General features: G+C 36.6%; 1 protein-coding gene across 2 annotated transcripts; it reads left to right on the top strand.

The window, feature by feature from the left end:
* Window positions 1-6,792: 6,792 nt before the first annotated feature.
* On the top strand, window positions 6,793-22,882 carry LOC117421027 (hepatocyte growth factor activator-like). Of its 2 annotated transcripts, none has more exons than XM_034034879.3 (14): window positions 6,793-7,056; window positions 7,541-7,604; window positions 7,921-8,017; window positions 8,740-8,813; window positions 11,744-11,857; window positions 13,049-13,180; window positions 13,595-13,705; window positions 13,947-14,121; window positions 14,295-14,395; window positions 15,186-15,441; window positions 16,027-16,166; window positions 19,512-19,658; window positions 20,421-20,569; window positions 21,924-22,882. In XM_034034879.3, exons 1-14 carry the CDS (start codon window positions 6,988-6,990, stop codon window positions 22,092-22,094), a joined length of 1,800 nt encoding a protein of 599 aa, XP_033890770.3. In that variant the 5' UTR covers window positions 6,793-6,987; the 3' UTR covers window positions 22,095-22,882. The 2 variants fall into 2 exon arrangements, with proteins under 2 accessions (XP_033890770.3, XP_033890771.3); XM_034034880.3 differs by having other exon boundaries at window positions 6,797-7,056; window positions 15,201-15,441.
* Window positions 22,883-24,789: the final 1,907 nt, after the last annotated feature.

The following is a 24,789-nucleotide window of genomic DNA, read 5'->3' as shown; positions in this document are numbered from 1 at the left end:
ACTACTTTACTACGGCAAACACGCTCCCAGTGTCCCATTTTCTGGCATTTCCTACACTGTTTTACATGCTGGGCAGATTTCTTGCTTTCTGTGCTCCCTTTTGCCACATGTACTGCATTTTCTTTCAGTATATTCCAGTTTCTCTGCATTAGAATGTTGCCATTTACCTCTTCTCCGCGTGGAGGTTGTATGTGCTACTTCTTGTACAATGGCAGCAGCGCTCTCTTCCAGACTAACTTGCATGGTAACCTCTTTTGACTGCTGCACCTTCTGTTCTAACATCAAATCGCTCATTAACTGCAGTTTTCTAGAGAGCTCTTTATCTACTATCCCCACAATGATTCGTCTCGTATGTGTTCATCTTTAATTATGCCAAACTCACAATACTCTGTAAGCTCGTAAAGGGCTCTGATAAAGGCTTCGTTTTTTCCCCCCGGCTTTTGTACTCTCTGGTAGAAACAAGCACGCTAATGAATGACATTCCGCTTTGGAACAAGTACTCGTCAAACTTCTGTATGACTGTCAGATAATCATCTTTTTTAGCGTCATCCGCAAAACTAAAGATGTGAAAATATGTTCTGATTCGCTGCCCATTGCATAAATCAGTGAACTGACCTGCACATGTCCGGTTTCCTTATCAAGTTTTGTTGCTGTCCTGAATCTGGTGAAGCGATCCATTCGGCCATTCCGTGGGCTTATCGAAACAAAAACTCTCTGGGGGTTCAACTTTGGCATTTTTATTTTTTAAATTTTATTCTAGTTCTGCACTTTTGATACCATGTCAAGTTAATGAATTGACGCAAGGCAATGTCTTGTCTAATTAACTGTTTTATTTATAACAACAAGTGTGCAGCTAAACTGCATAAAGTAGAACTCCTGTCTTTCTGTCTCTGCTCTCTTGGTGGTTTCACCCCTTTAGCTCCCTCCCCCACCCACTGGTCACGTGCTCTTAAAGGTACAGTGAACAATTCACTTATGACAACCTGAATCTAAATGCCTGTCAACAGACGATTTCGGTAGTGATCTACAGTAACGTACCTCCTTCGCTGTGTAAAACTCCTGCTGGATACTGCTTTACCTGATCTGCTGCAGACACATTTTTAGCCTTTTTAGGGACATCCATGTTCTTGTTTACAGTGTGTAGTATTTTAATTTCCCACCTAGATTGCATATAGTCACATGACATAATCACTGCACAGCACTATGTGCATGGCGAATAGTACACGCAGTCACACATCAGACCTGTAAGGGTTAGTTAATGTGATTTTTTTTTTGTATGAAATACAAATAATACTTAATAAATAATTAATTTTTAAAAGAATATTGAAAAAATTGCGGTATTGGGCTATACCATTTCCGCGCAGTCCGTGAAATCGCGATTTACAAAAGGCCTTAATTATAAGTGTATGGTCCCTAATGTTTGAGCCTAATTATACACAGAACATGGTTTAAGTAATTATTTTATCTCTTTTTAGTGTATTTTATTTATTAATTGCTTAATAACATATTATAATAACATATGTTTTAGTGGATCTAGAGACAGAAGAAATCCCAGGTGCCTTTAGATTGCTTGCAGTATTGTCCAGGACTATTAAAAAACAGGGAGAATAGAGAAAATAAGCAACAATAAAAGGATCATACTGCAGATCCATGAATGGAACTTTGAGCTTTACAACGGATGACAATATCATTGAAACTGGAGATGATCCATGATAGAGACATTAACCTTTTGTATGTGTAGGTGTGTGACCTACCTATATTGAACTACAAGATGCTGTCAAAAGAGTCAGTGTTCGGTAACTTATAATTAAAAAGGGCATGCTGGCATTTTACTAATTCTTCACAAACTTAAATACATTAACATGCACTGTTGTCAAGCATATATATATATACAGTGCCTTGCGAAAGTATTCGGCCCCCTTGAACTTTGCGACCTTTTGCCACATTTCAGGCTTCAAACATAAAGATATGAAACTGTAAATTTTTGTGAAGAATAAACAACAAGTGGGACACAATCATTGTGGAGTAGTGGTTAGGGCTCTGGACTCTTGACCGGAGGGTTGTGGGTTCAATCCCCAGTGGGGACACTGCTGTTGTACCCTTGAGCAAGGTACTTTACCTGGATTGCTCCAGTAAAAACCCAACTGTATAAATGGGTAATTGTATGTACAAATAATGTGAAATAATGTATAATGTGATATGTTGTAACAATTGTAAGTCGCCCTGGATAAGGGCGTCTGCTAAGAAATAAATAATAATAATAATAATAATAATAATCATGAAGTGGAATGAAATTTATTGGATATTTCAAACTTTTTTAACAAATAAAAAACTGAAAAATTGGGCGTGCAAAATTATTCAGCCCCCTTAAGTTAATACTTTGTAGCGCCAACTTTTGCTGCGATTACAGCTGTAAGTCGCTTGGGGTATGTCTCTATCAGTTTTGCACATCGAGAGACTGAAATTTTTGCCCATTCCTCCTTGCAAAACAGCTCAAGCTCAGTGAGGTTGGATGGAGAGCATTTGTGAACAGCAGTTTTCAGTTCTTTCCACAGATTCTCGATTGGATTCAGGTCTGGACTTTGACTTGGCCATTCTAACACCTGGATATGTTTATTTGTGAACCATTCCATTGTAGATTTTGCTTTATGTTTTGGATCATTGTCTTGTTGGAAGACAAATCTCCGTCCCAGTCTCAGGTCTTTTGCAGACTCCATCAGGTTTTCTTCCAGAATGGTCCTGTATTTGGCTCCATCCATCTTCCCATCAATTTTAACCATCTTCCCTGTCCCTGCTGAAGAAAAGCAGGCCCAAACCATGATGCTGCCACCACCATGTTTGACAGTGGGGATGGTGTGTTCAGGGTGATGAGCTGTGTTGCTTTTACGCCAAACATAACGTTTTGCATTGTTGCCAAAAAGTTCGATTTTGGTTTCATCTGACCAGAGCACCTTCTTCCACATGTTTGGTGTGTCTCCCAGGTGGCTTGTGGCAAACTGTAAACGACACTTTTTATGGATATCTTTAAGAAATGGCTTTCTTCTTGCCACTCTTCCATAAAGGCCAGATTTGTGCAGTATACGACTGATTGTTGTCCTATGGACAGAGTCTCCCACCTCAGCTGTAGATCTCTGCAGTTCATCCAGAGTGATCATGGGCCTCTTGGCTGCATCTCTGATCAGTCTTCTCCTTGTATGAGCTGAAAGTTTAGAGGGACGGCCAGGTCTTGGTAGATTTGCAGTGGTCTGATACTCCTTCCATTTCAATATTATCGCTTGCACAGTGCTCCTTGGGATGTTTAAAGCTTGGGAAATCTTTTTGTATCCAAATCCGGCTTTAAACTTCTCCACAACAGTATCTCGGACCTGCCTGGTGTGTTCCTTGTTCTTCACGATGCTCTCTGCGCTTTAAACGGACCTCTGAGACTATCAAAGTACAGGTGCATTTATACGGAGACTTGATTACACACAGGTGGATTCTATTTATCATCATTAGTCATTTAGGTCAACATTGGATCATTCAGAGATCCTCACTGAACTTCTGGAGAGAGTTTGCTGCACTGAAAGTAAAGGGGCTGAATAATTTTGCACGCCCAATTTTTCAGTTTTTTATTTGTTAAAAAAGTTTGAAATATCCAATAAATTTCGTTCCACTTCATGATTGTGTCCCACTTGTTGTTGATTCTTCACAAAAAATTACAGTTTCATATCTTTATGTTTGAAGCCTGAAATGTGGCAAAAGGTCGCAAAGTTCAAGGGGGCCGAATACTTTCGCAAGGCACTGTATATATATATATATATATATATATATATATATATATATATATATATATATATATATATATATATATGTTTGAGAAAAAGGAAAAGTGCTGTGTACCAAAATGATCAATAAGAAAAAATAATTGATTTGTAATAAATTATTCTACCTTTTTAAGTACCTGAAATATTCTTTTCTATATATATATATACTGTATATATATAATGAGATTTTTCATCATGATCAATTTCACAATTGTAATTTGATCATATTAATATCTTGTACTGTGAAAGTGCTGGCTGCAAGAATACAAAATGGTGGTTGGTATGCTCTCTGGTACCACAAGAGCACTTGAAGCTCCAGGATGGTATCAAGTGTATCAGTTTTTCAGTTGCCAACTCATTATACTTCAGAAGAAGCATCTGCAAATACTTTAGCCTGATTACCCTTATTTTTTAAGTCATTTGTCATGGCTTTTTTTCAGTAATATGTTTCAATTTGACCTTTCATGTCACAAAATAGAAGTACATAAGCATACAGTTTGTAGTTACTGCCTCAGCTAAGGTAAACATTAAATATACTTTTTATATATTTTTTTAAATTGGAGGATATGCCAATTTTTTGTGACTGATGGCCAAAACAATGCTAGCTAGATAGAAAATAATTTATCCATTAGTAAGTTTCTAATACTACTTCAAAATCACTATCAACTTATATCAAGAGTCTTCAGTACATGTCCTTACATATTCAAGATATATCTTTGAGTCCCTTTACTGTTAAATCCTACAGTTAATTGAGAGTTGCCCATTAAATGTGTGTTCCTCTTTCAAGGTCACAAGCAATGAATTCCTGGAATTTGCAACACAGTAATACATGGTCAGTTCTGAGAAACAGAATGTAATGTGTAGAGCAGGGTGCAGCTGGATGACTTCACACTCAAGCACCTCCATAGGGGGTCCTCTGTGGTCATTTGGGTTTCTGGGTGACCAAATGCAATAAAAACATTTCTGGTCAAAAATATCTGTACGTGTACTTCAGATACTATCAGTTTCACTCTTCCTGGGGAAGGTGGTAAAATCTGATGCCACACACCCACCTCCCAATACAAAACACACCTGTTTAAGCCCTTTGAAAGACTATAAGAATGAAGCATCCTTGAGTTTAAGCTGTATGGTATGATTATGTAAGTAAAGTTGAATTTTTGTGTTCTTTGGTGTTCTTATTTGCTTTCGGTTAAACACCCAAGGAGTCTGTATATTTCAATGTGACCGGACCCCCTTTTGTGTATTATTACATATAGAATCACATATAGAATGCGTTCCAATCACTCAGTGGAGACTGCTGAATAATCAGAGCCATTGTCTGTATATAACCTTGGGCAGGGGTGGCCTAAATTGTTTAATTGAACCATATACCACCACCTAGACCATGATTGAAGTAGTTAATTGTACTGTATAATTTTACCTGTTAAACCTAGAGTGGAATGGCTCCATGACTGTGACTGGACACCCACGCCCTAGGGTGTGCTACAGCACAATGGTTTCTGACACGTTTCAGACTTAACTAATGAGTAATTAACTTGTATTTATATATTTATATTAGATGTGTTGAACACTTTCTTCTCAATTGCTCTTTTGGCATACATTGGTTGCTTATCGAGACTGATTGAGTTACTTTGTCCATGTCAGAGCAGTTGTTTTTATTTGAATGCCATTCTACTTGTGTTTCTGGACAGATTGAGATCCAAAACATACCTGGTAATAGATTGGTTATTAAGTGAATAAGTGTGAAAAGAAATACGTGTTCTTGTTGAGTGGAGTTTATTGGTCCTGTCTATTTACACCACTAGGAAACATGCATTACTATGCACCACATTATTTACACTGGTCCTTATATGTGCGGTATAGAGGTGTAAACATCGTTCATTATTTCAATGTATTCCCTCAATACTACCCCTAACTCTAATCTTTATGTTGTTATGGTTAACAGTTTTTATTTGTTTATAAGCTTGAAACCCAAACCTTATCTTAAAATAATCATTATTAACAATTACCATCAAAACCAAAATTTGGTTTATATTAGTGTAATTTAGATATGAATTTACACAGCACTAGTGTATATTACTTTAGGTCAAGCATGACTGAATAAACTGTAAATAAATGTCTAAAAGCAATTGAGCAATTCACAAATTTTCGATGAGAAGTGAAGTCTTTGTGAATGGCTTTTGTGAGAACTGAAGTGAATTGAACAGGGAGGTACAGCAGGTAATTGTGAAGTGTTCTGGGCCAAGGGCTGAGCGTTTTACTGCAGTCACTGCGGTCACTCAACAATTTTAAGGACCAACGTCTGAAAAAACAGGAGTCAGGCTTCAGTTAGGATGTACTTAAACGCCACCATAGATGACCCCTGACACCAACAGAAATGGCAGCTGCTGCACATTGAAACAAACATAATGCAGACATACTCGATGCTGACTATTTATAAATATTTGGTTAGTTAACACTGAGATACTTACAGGCCATTCATTTTCATGTTCTTGGGAACTTCAGTGGAGGGAGGCATCACCCATTTTGGGATGTAGCACCAAAGAAAACTGGCCATGTCCATCCATCCATCCATCTATCTATCTATCTATCTAATACAGCACTGAGAGGATACAGTTAATAACGTTCTCTGGTGTTCCTTTTGGTGGTCAGTGTTTTGTATTACGGTGCTCTCTGTGGTTTTCATACACGTTTCTCGAAAACAGTAACAATAGAATATTTAACAGGTGTTTTATGTTTAAAAAACATTTTAATCATGTGCAGTAACTGTAACTTTTGGAAATAAGTGGTTCACGAGCCAGCTGGCATGCACGTGTATATACAGTGGGTAGCTAAATGAATAGCAACAAATTTAAGATCGCCGTTTTATGATACCTCTAACTGCAGTAGTCTATCATTAACTCAATCCCCTTTTAAAATGCTCGCTCATGCCCAGATAATCACAAAGATGTGTTCCACATGCTTCTTGACTTCTGTGACATCAGTCTTTTGAAATTGCAGATTTGAACAGTGTATCGAATCTCTAAGACCACTTCAGTTCAGTCAGCCAGGAAAAAGTTTGCACAATCGTCTGGAAAGCATTAGTGAGAGAGGTGCTCGTTGTTTACAGTAACCTGAATCTAGGAAACCATTTCTGGTAAGAATTATAAAGAGGAGCAAACATTTAGCAAAACGGGCAAAAGTCATGAAACAAGAAATGAACATTCAAATCATGTTTGCTTTTTTATGTTGCTCGGTTGTCATTTCCAATGCGGTAAGTTCTTTGCAGTTTTAATTACAAGATTAAAAGATTGTTTTTTTTAGCATCCTTGTGGATTTCTTTTCCGTTTCTGAATACATTTTCAGATGTGCATTACACAACTTTGGAGAAGTAATTCGAGTAAGTTTTTTTCAGCTGCAATTAGTAACTCACAGTGCTGCAGCGTGTAGTTCATTTCCCAGAAATAATAAAAAATAATTTGTCAAGCGTTTGTTCTGTTTCAACTTTTTGAATCAGAGTGGTGCTCAATAATATTTAACTTTCAAGGAAAATGTAGTAAATGTAATCCTTTTTTTTTTTTTTTTTACAGAAGTACATATTTCACATACTGTCTATACAACTGTATCTTTATGTGTGGCTCTGCAAATGATAAAACATGTAATCTGTGTGCTGTTTCATTTGTTTGGGTATTTTAATGTGCAAATCGTGATTGTATGTGTGGGCGCAGTTTTACACATGTCTTTAAATCTCTTTTCAGGCCATGGTCCCTCCAGGCTACAAAGTCACAGTTTTACATGGTAATCATCGAAAGCATTATGCAGGTAGGAAGCAGTTTACATCGAACATGTACTCCTGTGGGAGCCTATATTACCTTTTACATATAAACGGTAATTGTTTTTTTTCCTGAAATTTGTGAGTTTTTTTCCTGAAATTGGTGATGTTTACCAGGAAAAGTATTTTGAGTTTCAACATCTAATTTTCAAAAGCCCCCAGGGTGAATATAATGGATTCGTTTCTCAGTGTGGTGAGCATCATTTTTAATGCCTTCTCATTACAGTCTAGTGGGAAACTGGGTGAATTATGTTATACTAGGCCAGTGCGTCATTTCTCAGTTTTATGTCTCTTTTATACATTTAGTACGAACAGAAGATGGGAAAGAATGCAAGTTCCCGTTCCGATATGGTGGGAGTGTTTATCACAGCTGCATTTCAAATGTCTTCTCTCAGAAACGATGGTAAATCCATTTTTTTTTGTTTTCTACAGAGCAAATCTGCACCATAACAGTTGCACTGAAAAGCTGAAATGTCCAGAAATGTCATACCATTAACAAACTAAGAGAAAAGATTTCGAAAGTGGCATGGTGAAATAATAATAATAATAATAATAATAATAATAATAATAATAATAATAATAATATAATAATAATATAAATCAGTACAAGTTTGAAAGATTTCTGGCATGCAACAGGGTTAATAAAAAGCATTTTATTGAGTGGTACCAATAGGACTGTGTATAGATTTTCTATGAGCACACACATACAAATTAGAGATGCCTGCTGTAGCAGTGGTAATAAGATGTAGGGCACACGGGGGCTGTATAATGGAATAGTTAACAGATTTATGATCTGTAATGAGGTTTAATTGCTTTAATTTAACAAGGACCTGGTCAGGAAAGACCAGTTGCCCATTTCTGGTGTAGGTCTACCAATGGAAGCCACAGAGGCACTCATTTGACACAGTGAGTCTCCAATGTGTTCAGATTGTTCTGGATTCTATTCTTGGATGCAGAAGCAGTGTCAACTGTGAAGTACAACAGGGAGATGCAGCTTTTAAATAATACAGAATATAAGGGATGCTGGGAAAAATCGATTTCTACCAGGCCCTGTGTTTGCACACAATGTAGCAATCTAGTTTTATCTGTCTTGCTTCTATTTATCATTTTATTTTTTTTTTGTAGGTGTGCTACTACACATAACTTTGACAGAGATCGCCAGTGGGGTTATTGTGGCTCTCCAGCTGAAAACATACATGGTAAAAACTAGTTTTTTTAAAGTACACATTTAGGACATGGCCTCATGACTTCATAAAGGGAAATTACACAGAGAAGTACATACTGCTTCAATACTAGCTGTATTCAGTGTTGGTTTCATATGTATTGACATATGTCATGTGTCACTACAGCTGTCAGTCACATAGACCAAACATTAGTTTTCTTCTGTTATATTAGCCATTCCCTAAAGGTTACACTGTATCTATAAAACTATAATAAGCAGATACATGTTTTGCCCAGTAATTTCTTTGGTGATGAAGGCATTGGCCCAAATTTCTATTGACTTAAAGAGTAAGTAGCAGGGTTTCGAAAATATAGTGTTACACGCCCCCATGTGTTGCTACAACTGTTTAAATAACGTACCTGTAAATGTTCTTTCTATTGTTAACATCCTGACAGCTTTTTACACATAACTTTAAAGTCTGTTTCATAGCTCTTTTCAAAATGTCTGCTCAAGTGCACTGATAGTGTAAGGATTGTTGCCCACATTATCAAACAGGTAACACAGTAATAACGATCCATGATGTGGTATGAACAGAAAAGCAAGAGCACTTGTCATGTTTTTTTAGTTTTTTTGCTCTTCTTTCAGCGATTTAGACTAGAGGACAGATCTCAAATCCCAGTGTATTACAGCAGACATTTTGAAAAGAGCTTTGAAACAGACTTTGAAGTTATAAGTGTAAAAAGTTGTCAGGATGTTAACAATGAAAAGAAAAATGATTTAAACAGCTGTACAGTGCCTTGCATAAGTATTCATCTCCCTTGGACTTTTCCACATTTTGTAGTGTTACAACCTAGAATTAAAATAGATTTAATTGGGATTTTTACCATTTGATTTACACAACATACTTAACAAGGTGCAAAATATTTTTTATTGTGACACAAAAGTTAATTAAACAAAAAAAAGACATTTGTTGGTTGCATAAGTATTCACCCCCCTGAGTCAATACTTGGTAGAAGCACCTTTGGCAGCAATTACAGCTGAGAGTCTTTTTGGGTAAGTCTCTACCAGCTTTACACATCTGGATCCTGAAATTTTTGCCCATTTTTTCTTAGCAAAATTGCTCAAGCTCTGTCAAGTTGGATGGGGACCGTGGGGGAACAGCAATTTTCAAGTCTTGCCACAGATTCTCAATCAGATTGAAGTCTGGGCTTTGACTGGGCCATTCTAAGACATCCAGGTTCTTGTTTTAAACCACTCCAGTGTAGCTTTGGCTGTGTGTTTTGGGTCATTGCAGACTGAAACAAGTTTTCCTCTAGAATTTCCCTGTATTTGGCTCCATCCATCTTGCCCTCAATCCTGACCAGTTTCCCAGTCCCTGCCGATGAAAAGCATCCCCATAACATGATGCTGCCACCACCATGCCTCACCGTGGCGATGGTGTTCTCAGGGTGATGAGCAGTGTTGGCTTTGCGCTACACATAGCGTTTTGCGCTAAGGCCAAAAAGTTCAATTTTGGTCTCATCAGACCAGAGAATCTTTTTCCATATGTTTGCTGTGTCTCCCACATGCCTTTTGGCAAAATCCAAACGGGATTTGATATGGGTTTTTTTCAGCAATGGCTTTCTTCTTGCCACTCTTCCATAAAGCCCAGCTTTGTGGAGCGTCCGGGTTATAGTTGTCCCATGGACGGTTTCTCCCATCTCAGCTGTGGATCTCTCCAGCTCCTTCAGAGTTACCATTGGCCTCTTGGTTGCTTCTCTGACTAATGCCCTCCTTACCTGGTCACTGAGTTTTGGTGGATGGCCTTCTCTAGGCAGAGTCGCGGTTGTGCCATATTCTTTCCATTTTTTAATAATGGATTTAACGGTGCTCCAGGGGATGTTCAAAGTTTGGGATATTTTTTTATAACCCAACCCTGATTGGTGCTTCTCCAGAACTTTATCCCAGACTTGTTTTGATAGCTCCTTGGTCTTCATGATGCTGTTTGTTTAGATATGCTCTCTGACAAACTCTGGGGCCTTCCAGAAACAGATGTATTTAAATCTGAGATCATGTGACATTTTAATTGCACACAGGTGGACTCCATTCAACTAATTATGTGACTTCTGAAGGCAATTGGTTGCACCAGAGCTTATTTAGGGGTGTCACAGCAAAGGGGGTGAATACTTATGCAATCAAGACTTTTCAGTTTTTTATTTGTAAATAATTTTGAAAAATATGTAGATTTTTTTCCCCACTTCGACATTATGGACTATTTTGTGTAGATCATTGACAAAAAATCCTAATTAAATCCATTTTAATTCCAGGTTGTAACACTACAAAATGTGAAAAAGTGGTGAATACTTATGCAAGGCATTGTAGCAACACGTGGGGACGTATAATGCTGTATTTTTCAGAACCCCGCTACTTACTCTTTAAGGCTATGGAACGTTGTTTCTTTATCCAGTTTTAACAAACATATGCATATCCTATTTTCCCTATTTTACATCAAGTCCATAATAGTTGTGTGATTTTGGAATTAGAATTTATGTGTGTTAATGACAGTGACAAATAATATTCACTTTAGGAGACACCATACATTCATGCAATATGACTATGGAGTTGTTATCCAAGATGTAACATGAGTTTTTAAAAGTTAATTTATTTTTAAGTGTGTTTCAAATCAATTGACACTCATTATGTTCCAAAGTCTAAATTTTTATATTCCACCTGTCAAAAAGGCCTTTGGAAGGTATTATTTTGCAAGTATGGTCTCATCAAGCAGAAATTCTCTCTTTCTCTCTGAAATAAGGGCAAGCACTAGTCAGTTTGTGTTACTCCAACAAACCTGTGATTGTTTTAAATTGTGTTTTTAAATGATAAAATGTGTTAATAAAGAGTGAGGCTTTATTCCATAATGTTTTTTATCACTAATGTTTTATCTCACAGACATGAAAGCAAAATTCATTATATAGTTTTACACCCTAGATTTCTGTGAAGAGAACCCATGTCGAAATGGTGGCTTCTGTACCAATATCCCACATTCACACTCATTTAAATGCATCTGCAAAGAAGAATTTACTGGAAAGACCTGTAACCAGGGTAGGTTGGGATCTTTTGTTAATTCTATTTTTTTTTCAATTGATGTCACATAACACACCCAAGTTACAAACCTGCCTTTTCACAATGAGGTGTGTTATTACTATACATGTGTGCTCATTAGATTCAGGGACATTTAAAAAAAAAAAAATTAATTAATTATTTTTTACCCCATGTCTTTTGGGAAAAAGCAGTTCTCCAGTAAAACGGTTTCATTTAGTTGTATAGGATGATGTCCTACTGAATGATCAGATTTGTGATGTGGACCCTTCTGCAGTGATTGTGTCTGTCTGTCACATTCCACATGGTGAACATTGTAACTGCCTTGAATTTTCAACTTCACCAAACTTTTGTCATGGACACCTTGCCCCATGTTGAACTTTCAGAATGCACTTGTGTATAATCTGATGAACTGTTGAATTATATACATTTTACAAATATGTACATGATTATGAGGACCCTGAAGACGAGCCCGGCTCTTTTGCATAGTGATTAAGATGCTCGTTACGGTGCATGGGGTCCCCGGTTCACAGCCAACCCTCCGCCTTGTTACATTGGTGCTGTGACTAAGACCTCATAGATTGGTTGCGACCAATCACAGAGCTTGAAGGGGGGAAGAGTGTAATTGGCAGTGTTGTGTAATACAGTTTCTGTCCCCTGACGGTGGTTAAGACATGTTACAAAATTTATAAATGATTGTATCAAAAAGATATGCAAAGGAAACCAATGCATAAATTACATCTTCAATAAATAACACCCATTCTACTGTACGTAAGAGTGTTTATCTCCTTTTAATAGTCAATCATTTGATGGGGTACCATGTTTCTTTTACTCCCAAGTAAAACATTAAAAACCCCTGTTCATCCCAGCTCAAGAATAAAAGCATTGTAATCTTATATTACTGATGTAAGAACAGGCTTCAAAAAAGGAACCGGCAACATCACTGTGAGTTGCCTAATCCGAATAAATAGAATTAATTAGGACCCTCTGGATTCTCCAAAAAACATAATAGAACAATGATACCCGATAGACAATTTTAAATTATGTTTGGAGGTGATGCACCCCTCACATGCTTACTGATGCACCCAAGTGCTCTCTGCTCTTATTGGATTTTAATAAAGATAAATTTTCCTGGGGAATTTACTACTTAAACTCATTAAAATGTTGCTCATCTGCTGCCTGTTTCGATTTTAGTGAAATGCTATGACCAGAGGCACCTCAGGTACTACAACACTGGAGAAACGTGGGGGAGAATACACAATGGCAAAGTGGAGCAGTGCACCTGTACCAAAAGCCTGATCGTGTGCCAGCCTGTAAGATATACAGGTACGTTTCAGAAAGGAAAGTACATTTTATTGTCGAGAGTTACATTTCTTTTTTTCTGTGTGTGTTACAACAGCTTTGCGTAATAAGTGTCTGATTAATGCTCTAGCAAGAACCCCCCCCCCCCCCAAAAAAAAAAACATTGTGTAGCCTTTTTAAATAATAAAGCATTATGTCCTCGAATGCCAAGGAGAAACCCATTTGATAGATTCCCAGAATGCATCACGACTCTTATTACCAAGTGGATTTATACCATATTGAACATTCTACATTAACACCACACTTCAGTCTTCAGGATGGTCCATAATTCGAATGGGATTTAACATAGCACATAGTGATGCCTTAGCGTCAAATTAAGCAATCCTGTCTGAAAATGAATATACTTTTTAAAAATGTGTTGTTTTTCGAATTCCCTAGAATGTTCCACCAACCCTTGCCAACATGAAGGAACGTGCAGATTGATTGTTTCCACCGGCGAGCCCGTCTGTTTCTGCAGACCAGGGTTTGCTGGGCCACACTGCAGCCTTAGTAAGTACTTTTATGTCAAATGAAAATGCCACAGAACACATTTCCAGTCTAATTCAAGTCCTCTAAGGCCCTTTCAAGATGCTTCTGTCTCATTTGGAGTACATTAACATGGACTTAATTGTTGACTGAAGTAAATGTTTTGAAAATATGCTCCATTGCATCTTATTACTAGTGCTCTGTGTCTGATAAAAAAAAAGCTTACATGTGTTAAACATTTTGTAATCTCCCTGTTCTCGCTTAGCCCCGGAGGCAGACTGCTATCAAAACAATGGAACAGATTATAGAGGCATTGCCCAGATCACTATCTCAGGCAGTACCTGCTTACCCTGGAACTCAGACATCCTGGGAGAAGAGCTTCACGTGGAGAGTGTGAACAAACGCCATGCGCTGGGTTTAGGAGCACATGCATTCTGCAGGTTTGAGGATAGGCTAGTCACTGAGATTATTTGGAATTAGCCAAAATGTCTATTGACTCTTGATTGACCCCAGTGTTCCCTAATGGATTCCAGACCATGGATATTTTTCATAGAACAATTGAAACTGCTAATAAAGCCAGTTGGATAGGATCTGATTTGTGTTACTACTTCAGGAACCCAGATGAAGATGAGATGCCCTGGTGTTACGTAATGAAGGAAACAGAGATATCCTGGGAGTACTGCAACATTCTACCGTGTGTCAAAGGTCTTCAACGTGAGTACTGTATGACAAGATTAGCTACGGTAGGTGCATATCCCTGGTGACCAGGATTTAGTGCACTGTGTCCACTTTATATCAAGAAATAGCTTTACACATTTCAAACATAATTTTTCAGTAATAAATAATGGGGACAAGTACTAAACTAATACAAAATACAATCACATTTCTTAACTAATTATGCAGCACATACTCAATACCTCAAAGGCTTTGCAAGTATACATAAGCACAGTGCAAGCAATACAAAAACAATAGTAGAGTAGTTTGAGTAACATAATATTTTCATTTTAGATAAATACAGAATAAACTTAAGGACAATTACGGTAGAATACACAATCTTATACAGTAGCGTAATGAAAATTAAGATTTTTGGAACGTTTTCCTGCCTGAAGATTGGTAGACATCATGGCACCTATGCTGAAGCAAGACCAGACTAAATTCCAGAGATGTATAAAACTATTAAGCGACTAATCATAACAATAATTATTTGGGGTCATGTGACTTTTTGGTTTCCTAGTGCCTGATGATATGCCTTCATACTCGGTACACATGTGTATTCTTGGCTTCTCTCAGTCAAGTTTGATCATAGAAAAATTAAATCTCTCCTGCCAGGTCATGCTAAATATGTTATTGACCATTATATTGAGCAATGACCATTACCAGTATTGTCTAGTAAAAATTAACCCTTTCACTGCCACATTGCTTTAAACTCTGTGAGTGACCACATTTATTCATTCAGATGAATGTATGTATGCATGTATGTATTCAATTGTTACATCCGTTGTAGTTTTTGTTTTTCCAGCTATGGTAATGTACAGGGATCCAATCAAGTCCTTGCCAACTGTCCCAAAGCCTAAGCCTGCCCCAGTCTGTGGAAAGAGACACAAGAAGAGAACTCAGAGGGGAAGGATCATCGGTGGGAGTTCAGCCTTGCCTGGCTTTCACCCCTGGCTGGCAGCCATATATATTGGCAACACCTTCTGTTCAGGGACCCTGATCAGGCCTTGTTGGGTGGTCTCCGCAGCGCACTGCTTTGCCAGCAAGTAGGTATAAGGTTAACACAGTCGTGCTTTCTTAAACTAGTAACTGTGGCTGTTGTTTTGCCATACCATTGTTTCTTTGTACACATGTTTTTATTTTTTTGTTATTATTAGTTTATATAATACAAATTACACTATTAAACAATATATATATATATATATATATATATATATATATATATATATATATATATATATATATATATATATATATATATATAGTTTAATAGTACTGTTGTCTTTAAATGCCCTTAAAAATTGAAAAAATGTTTCTGAATACGACGGGGAAGTGTGTCTGTGGGAGTAAATGCTTGCATATGAAATGTTGTCACTTTTTAAAATACATGACATTCTTCTTGCTGATTCAGAATGGAATTTCCTCTATTATATGTATTGCATTTAATTTGCTTTGTTTAGCTCTTGTTAACTAACCACTGAAAATAATGAAACATTTGTTAACATGTTAGTAAGATAGTTATTAGCAGTTAAAAAACTAAAAAGAGCAGTTTAGTTTGAATGATTTCAACAACCAGTACACAGAAGCCTCCTTGAATAAACCACAGTATTCATTTTTTAAACCTTTTCTAGCCCCCTGAAATCCAGTGTTGGAATTGTTTTGGGTCAGCATTACTTCAACGACACAGGCCGGAATGCTGTGTCATTTGAAATTGAAAAATACATCTTTTATGATCAGTATTCAGTATTTAATCCCACTCAACATGATATTGGTAAGTAAATGTAATGGTTTTGCATTTTGAAAAGCAAGCAGATTCAAATTATATGTTCTTCTTTTTATTTATGGTTTCCGTTCCTTTTTCATGTCTTCAGTCATTCTGAGTGGGTCTTACTGCAATTAGTCCAATATTGTTTTTTTTTTTTAAATGGTTTGGTTGTGTTAATGTGCTTTGACTATCAGGAGCTGCTCTTCAGTTCTATTTGCCGTCCATAGACATACATGTACAGTATGTAATGTACAGTAGGTAGCATCATTTAGTGCACAACTGTGTATTACCAAATATACCAAAAATAAACTTTATCCAAAGCAGCATATCAGTCGATGATGCTGGATCTGAGTTTTACTTATGAAGACACTGGTAGCACATTTGTGTCTATGGCAGATAACTAGACTGTGCTCATGTGTTCATTCTTACAGTTTACACATCTTTTTTACCATAGTTATCCTATCTATTTACCATCATTTACTGTGGTTTGCCATGCATTTTTTTATGTACTTTACCATACCTTTCTGTGCTTTACAATGCTTCCCAATGCTTTACCATACATTAATTGTGCTTTATTTCATTTTACTGTGGCTTTTGCTTAGGGTGAATTGGTGCTCATTTCAGAAAGTCCATACTTGATCACTATTGATCACTTGAGTACAAAAACAGGAATTTAGATTTACACACACTGTGGCCCTTATGAGGTCCTGACAGTGAGTTAATCGAAACCCTGCCAATGATAGAGAATGATCTCTAAGCCATTACACACTGCCTCACATTCACATTTAAAAAATGTTGTAGCTTTCAGTCATTTCTATCATATGTTTTCTTTTATTGACAGCAACTAAAGTCATCATAGAACCCACTAAAACCCCACACTAAAGAACAAGATTGTCTCAATAACGTCCACTAGCTTCTTCTCTGCCACACATGCATCATTACAGATTAGTGTAGTATTCAATTGATTAAGTTTTGCTTTTGCTTAAGTACATTTAATGACTTTAAAAACATATGGAAATGTGAGAGATATGCTTTTCTGCTTTGGAGGCCTCTCTAGTGTAGGAATTTGCAAAGCCTGTTCTGTTGACAGGTGCTGTAGTTGACACAGAAGACTATAACTCATTGTAATGTCTGGTCGTATTTTAGTTGTGTCAGTGCTGGCTGTGTTTGTTACAGTTCTTCTGGTTTTTTTTTTTTTTTTTTTCTAAAGCTCATTACTTATTGTTGATTCCTTCAGTGGTTAGACTGATTGCTGTAATGTTCCCCAGGTGGATGCACATTAAATACACCTCTACAAGTAAAGTGAACATACGTACCAGTATTGGGACACTGAAACATGTTGTTTAATAAACACAAATATAGATTATATATCTAGAGAACCACTTATAACAGTAATTACATTCGGTAAAGACATTCTTCAGCCAAAAATGGTGAGAGTATCATAATCTATGGTTATGTATGGAGACAATTGTCCATTTGTACCCATTTTAAAGAACACAAAGTGGGCCTTTTATGATACTATAATAATAATACTAATACTATATACTATTTATATAATAATAATACTACTTGATAAGTATTTACCTGTGACTGCTGTAGTGTATTTAGCACTACATCAGCAACTCAGCAGTACTAGATACACATTAGATATATCCATCCAATCAGGATACACACATTCCTCTTAATGGGACCATTCCGAGTTCCATCACACTTTACCAATTGGGGGTGGAGCCAACAACACTTAGTCAAATAAGCATGCCAATCAAAACTAATTTCAACATTGAAGACACTGAAAAAGACTTCTAGTCAAAATGTTTGCCATTTAATGTATCTAGATTATTTTCGTGTTTCTTAATTTACGTATACATATGCAATACTGGCCTTTTTCATATTTAACAATATATAGAGAACCGCTTATCCAGCTGTGATGAAAGTTGGCTAGGACATTCTTTAACAACATTTTTGAGTTACGGAATCATTTTGAACATGGTAGTTAGCCTGTCTTCACATACTTATGTCACACTGTCATTCTGACTTCTATAGATAATCATTTTTCTTCCATGTGCATTATTATTATTATTATTATTATTTATTTCTTAGCAGACGCCCTTATCCAGGGCGACTTACAATTGTTACAAGATATCACATTATACATTATTTCACATTATACAGATATCACATTATTTTACATACAGTACAATTACCCATTTATACAGTTGGGTTTTTACTGGAGCAATCTAGGTAAAGTACCTTGCTCAAGGGTACAACAGCAGTGTCCCCCACTGGGGATTGAACCCACAACCCTCCGGTCCAGAGTCCAGAGCCCAGAGCCCTAACCACTACTCCACACTGCTGCCCTGTCATGTGCATGTCACACTTACATCTTTACACATACCAGACAACAAACTTCACTAGCGGATAATACTGTACTGTTATTTATTTAACCAGGAGATTTACCCATTGAAACTGAGGCCTCATTTACAAAGGGGTCCTGGAAAACAATACAACCCCCCCCCCCAAAAAAAAAAATTCAATGTATAAAAAACAATTACAATGTACAAACAAAACAATAAAAACATGCATGGTTCAAACTCAATCAGCAGCATCTAAGAATATAATAAATAATACATATTTATTTGTTAATGTGGACTGGAGGAGAAGCATTGGCAGGAGGTTCTAAGCAATTCCCAGATACAATATTTAAAACCAGAGAAAGAAAGATTATCAAATTCCATCTTCACACTGTGATGGAAAGAATTCCGACTCTTCGGGAGCTGATTTGCAAAAGATAATTCTCCCATATGTGTTTGAACCCATGGAACACCCAAATTACCAGAATCCTGAGAGTGTAAACTATAGCCAATGTTTGTCCTTTCTACCAGAGCACTCAAATAAGGAGGTACCAAACCTTTGAAAATTTTAAACACAAAACAATACTAATGAAAAAGCCTCCAGTTCATCGTTAAGAGCCAGCCTAATGTTATGTACACGTGACAGATGTGTCAAAGGGGAAAGTTCTAGAACAAATCTGCAACATGAATGATACCATACATGTAATTTATGTAAAGACTGCTTACAAGCAATATATATATATATATATAAACTTGAACCTGCTAGACACGGACAAAGCCTTCTTGTTACTAAAAAGAAAACCTAATTTAGGTCCTAATTTTAAAACCAATTTATCAACATGGCAATTAAAAGTAAGATGCTCATCAATCCATATACCTAGAGCTTTACAAAAGGAAACCTTCTCTAGTGACTCTCCATGCAGCGTAACAATAACCCAAGACAGATGTCTTGCCTTCCTCCTATTAGAACAGAAAAAGTATACTGCCTTTTGTTTTGCAGTTCTGATTAAGCTGAAGAAGAAAAACAAGGAATGTGCTAGACGGTCCCAATTTGTACAACCTTTGTGCTTGCCAGAAAACGACCTTACCTTTCCAGACCATCACTACTGTCACATTGCCGGCTGGGGACACATGGATGAGCAGAAGGGTGATTATGAAGTTGTGTAGCGTTGTATAAGGCTCATTCTAGTAACGCTGGTTACTTAACTCTTAAACAGAACTGAACAGTTATGATCTATCAAACACCAGAAATGTAATATTATTTGCATTCAGCCTTGCAAATAATAGATTGATCTTAACTCACAAGTAAGCATCACATTCATGCAGCAAAAAGGTTAAAACTGCAGGGTCTGATCTCAAACCACTCGACTCCTGTATGTAATTTACTTCTGTTTTTTTAACTGAAAGATACACCCTATAAACTCATTTTCTACTACGTCCTGGTACTACAGTACTTTATGTTGCCATTCAAATTCTCTCCAGCGGTTTCGCCCCAAATAACACCATGTGACCTAAGCAAAGATGCCAGGATCCAGCTTTATCTTAAGCATTATATATGAAATATTTGCGTATCCTTTATAGAAATGGAAGAACCAAAAGATTCACTACACACGTCTGCTGGACACCTTTTTGAAATCACTGACCTGATGTTGACATAAGGACACAAGTGTTTTTTTGTTTTTTTTTATTACACTGCAGACAGGCCTTTCCTAATTTTACCACAAAGTGAACAATCTTGGTGTTATGCTATACCTAACCACTGTGCTATAATGACTGTTGATGAGAAGTGTTCAAAATACAGAAAACATATATAGCATTTCTAATGCGATCTTAGTCCTAATAGGGAGCTATGGAATCTAGTGTTGGGGGTTGGGAAATTTAACATCTTTCTTTTCCTTCTTTTGATTAGGGATAAATTATGCAGATCATTTACAGGAAACAATAGTTCCCCTTGTGCCTTTTGAACAGTGCAGTAGCCCAGAAGTGTATGGCACAGAAGTCACTTCAAATATGTTGTGTGCGGGATACCTTACAGACTGTAGGAGAGACGCTTGCCAGGTAACATCTTCATATGGAACAAGTCAAAGGGCTATTGTTATTCATTGTAGAAATAACTGCTCATATCACAATTGTATATTAAATTGGTATTCAGCATCACTTTTTCTTGAAAAAAAATGTAAACAAAGAAATTGTCCTAATGAAAATGTTTTTGGGTTGTCACTAGTTATTTACTACATATGAAGCCTAATGCTGCTTTTCTTATGAGGCAACATATTTTTATATTAAGGACTGTATATATAGCTTTAGCTATTTTTGGGGGCATTTTTGCAGTGATCCCTACACCTTAAATTGATTTCTATGTTAGTAATTCACAATTCAATTTTCACAAACTGGTTCAGTGTAACTATCATCTATACCCCTATAAAACAATGTACATTACATATTAAATAATGGTAAAAGCTAATTTTAAATCTGCAGTGAAAACACAATAGTCCTACATTGTAGCAGGATATTCTACCAGCTGTTTAGCTGTGCTTTAATTGTACTGTAACTGCAATTTATTATCATTGGCACTGTAGAACATTCTAATTGCTAAGTTACATGTTGCACATTCAAGTAGGGGTGCCATGGTTACTGAGGAGAGATTAACACACTTTATAAAATGGGTATTTTAAATACTCTATCCTGATTGGTCAAAACAGGTGTCATGGGGGTGTTGATATTACAGCATATCACCATGGGTTGGCACTTTTCAAAAAGGTGCAAATTACTGGTAGATATCCATACGCCACTAGAATTTTGAAAAGAAAAAAACTGCAGACATATCGCAAGAAACATGACTGACGAGATTTATGTAAATGTTCACCTTTTGGAAAACCGAAGTGTACATGAGATATTGAATGAGTCTGAATTGGACACCAATGATTAATTAAAGTAGTGAAAAAAAAGCAAAAGTAAGTATTCAAATAAATTCAAAACTCAGATTGTTCTCTGCTCCTTCTCTGTGAGCTACAGCGTTTCCGTATCCCATTCTGAAAATAAATAGATTTAAAAAAATAACTTTGATGATATTAGAGTATATCACACACCCTGTCGTGCCGTTGTTTACGTATGCACAGTCTAAGAGCAGTTCCCTGTATCAATACACAGCACTTTCTCTTGTGTTTATTATATAATACTGTGGAAGTTCTATTAGCTTATCAGTGTGGGTGTATCACCGAGGATGGGTGGGTGGGCGGGCTACAAGAAACTAGAAAAAAAAGTTGACACACGTTTCAGTTAAACACTGATGTTTACCACATATTTTAGTTGTTTATATCATCTAACCAGCAATTCGAGTTGAACAGTTAAGTAGATGATGCAGTTATGTTGTGTATGCAAAAACAAATCTTTCCCTTTGTTGGATGTGCAGGGAGACTCGGGAGGCCCGCTGGCCTGTGAACGGGATGGCATCTCTTACCTGTATGGCATCATCAGCTGGGGAGATGGCTGTGGCAGAGCAAACAAGCCTGGAGTCTACACAAAGGTTTCCAGCTACGTGGACTGGATCAACAACATCATAAAACCAAAAGCACTATCCTAAATCACCTTGGCCAGGTTTTGCAGTAATTACTGTCTAAACTTTTGCTACCCCTAGATACAATAAAGAAAAATAAAATTGAAGAGAGGTATTATTTTCTGGAGTACTTTATTGCTTTTCCTAAAGGGTAAAGTTGACACAAAATAAAGAGAATGCTGAGGGGAATTCAGTGGTAAAAAAAAATACCTTTTAATACACAGTTACAAATATTATCAATTACATTTAACCCTACATAGTACTGAAGATGATTTCAAATACAACATTTAGGGTTTGCTTTTTGAGGTTATTTGTTGTAGTACATTTTTAGTTGATAAACCACTTTCCAGTTTTTACTTTTAAGTTGTACCTAACTATATTGTATACTATATCACTAGTACACTTCATATTCTAGTATATATCTATAAACTTTCATCTTTTTGTAAAGAAAAAGCTGCTGTTTTCAGTACGTAAACATGTATGAACAATTTATACATTTTTTTTTGTATTCAATAATAATGCATTATGAAATTATGAATGTATTTTACTTAACTGTATGTCAATTCAATAGGCCGTGCATTAATTTGTTCAAAAGTATGTTAGAATAATTAACAATGATTAAAAGTTATTAGCCAGTAAGCATAATTTAATCACAATTAGTTCCTATATCACAGAACACTACGGTGGTCATTGTGTAAGGGCAAGTGGTAACAGTTTAAAAAGTTAATACTTCATCCGTTTTGTTATGTATTGTATGTTGAACTCTCGGTGCTTTTTCAATCATTTAAAGATAAATAAATTGAGAAAACCCCTGACCAGAATGTGCTTTCATTCACTTTGTGTCATTACAGTGAAAAATGCTTGCCTTCGCTAAGATCAACTTTCACCGTAAAAGTAGGCATTATAATTAATTCGTTGGCAGTGGCGACTGTCATTGTATCTGCGGATGTGTGACTTTTTCCTTTGTTAAAAAAAAAAAAGTTAAATCAACATGTAATAATCTCTGGACATTCTCTTTGAAATATTACATGCATTCAGAGGAAGTGTTCAGGTTTGCACAAGGCAGTTTAAGAGAAACTGCAGAGCAGACATACCTGCCACAGAGATTACTTCTCAACGAGATACTCTATCAAGATAATAAATGAATTTCTTTTATCCCATTGACATTGTAAGGAAAGTAACCTCTACCTGGCAGAATATTCCCTTTCATATATAACGTGGTGTTATTAGAGTAGTCCATCAAACACTGTTGTTCTTGACACTGCAATCACTAAATGTCTAACAGTTGATAAACGGGAGATCTTCATCCAAGCTTTCCATGGGCACAACATCTGCATGTTATTCACTCATTTTTAGCGTATTCCTTTCTTCATTGTTTGATATTCATAATATAAAAGGCATCAGTCCATTTGTAAGCTTCTTTAAATGTATACTTTCTAGATTTATGGAAATCAACGTGCCTCTCCTCATTACAGCACCATTATCAATGCCCCCTTGTGACACAGTGTATGTGGGCGTATGTCGCACTTCAGAGTTTGGTAGTTTGCACTTGTATCTACAGAACAGCTCGGCCAGTTGTGATGAAACTTGCTAAGGAGCTTCTTTAACACAAGATATTGGGTTTATCTTAATGTGAGTCTGACTGTATGTCACACTTATAAACACAGGCTGAGATTTGGGGAAAGGGATCATGGGTGCTTGCACCTCCAATTGATCCCTCCTCCCAGCTTCAAACCTCAAATAAATTCACTTAGCTGTTGCCGAAACAATCCAAGTTGCAACTTCATCCTCCACCTCCCAAACCTTGCAGGGGTTCCCTCGATGGTGAGGGGGTGGTCTTGATTGGCTTTACTTCAGAATGGACAGTCATTCTATTCTTTCTATGTTCAGTCTTCTTCATTTCAAAAGTAAGTCAGCAAGTGTGGCAATATAAAGGTATAGCTGTTTTATTAGCAGGGTGTTTACTGGTGAGAGATTACATGGTTTTCGATCTAAGTAGGCACCACATTGCATGTTTTTATAGTTAAGTAGGCAGCTAATGTATCACATTACTTTGTTTTATAGCTAAGTGAGCAGATGACTCTGCCACACATAACTTTATATAAATCATTTTCAAGGATACATAGTAAGTTTGTTAAATGCCAGTATAAATTGAACAGTTAAAATTGTTATTAAATGTCTCTTTTAATCGTTATGTGAGCAATTATCTTTTTTTATTCCTGCTGAAAATTCTCAGTTTCCATATATTTTGTTTATCTGTATAATATGTTTAAAAAATGTATCCCTCTTGTTTACATGTGTTCTGCTCTTAGCCCTATACTGTGATACAAGTTAATATGGTGGACCCAAAATGCATGTGTATGGCCTACCAACATCTAAATAAAGAATACATTATGATCTCAAGTTTACAAGTAGAACATGTTACTTTGGAATGAGACCTGAAACTTGCAAGTGTTACAATCAATGGTATTTCAGTGACGCCCAGTTGACCATTGTACTAAACCTGCAACAAGAAGTAAATGGATTTAACACCAGACACACATATTATTTTCTGAATGAATCTAGTTCCTTTATTTTAATGGGTTACAGAATAGCCTTCAGGGTATAGATCACACACCCAGGGTTAAGCTTGCAGAAAAGCATACCATGCTTGAGCTCACTTGAGCTCATTTGTGCTCTTTGGCAGCATCAGGTTTATCTAAAAAACATCACTGAACTGAAT

Source organism: Acipenser ruthenus, chromosome 1, assembly GCF_902713425.1.
Source record: "Acipenser ruthenus chromosome 1, fAciRut3.2 maternal haplotype, whole genome shotgun sequence".
NCBI lineage: Eukaryota > Metazoa > Chordata > Actinopteri > Acipenseriformes > Acipenseridae > Acipenser > Acipenser ruthenus.
This window is presented reverse-complemented; position numbering and strand designations above follow the sequence as displayed.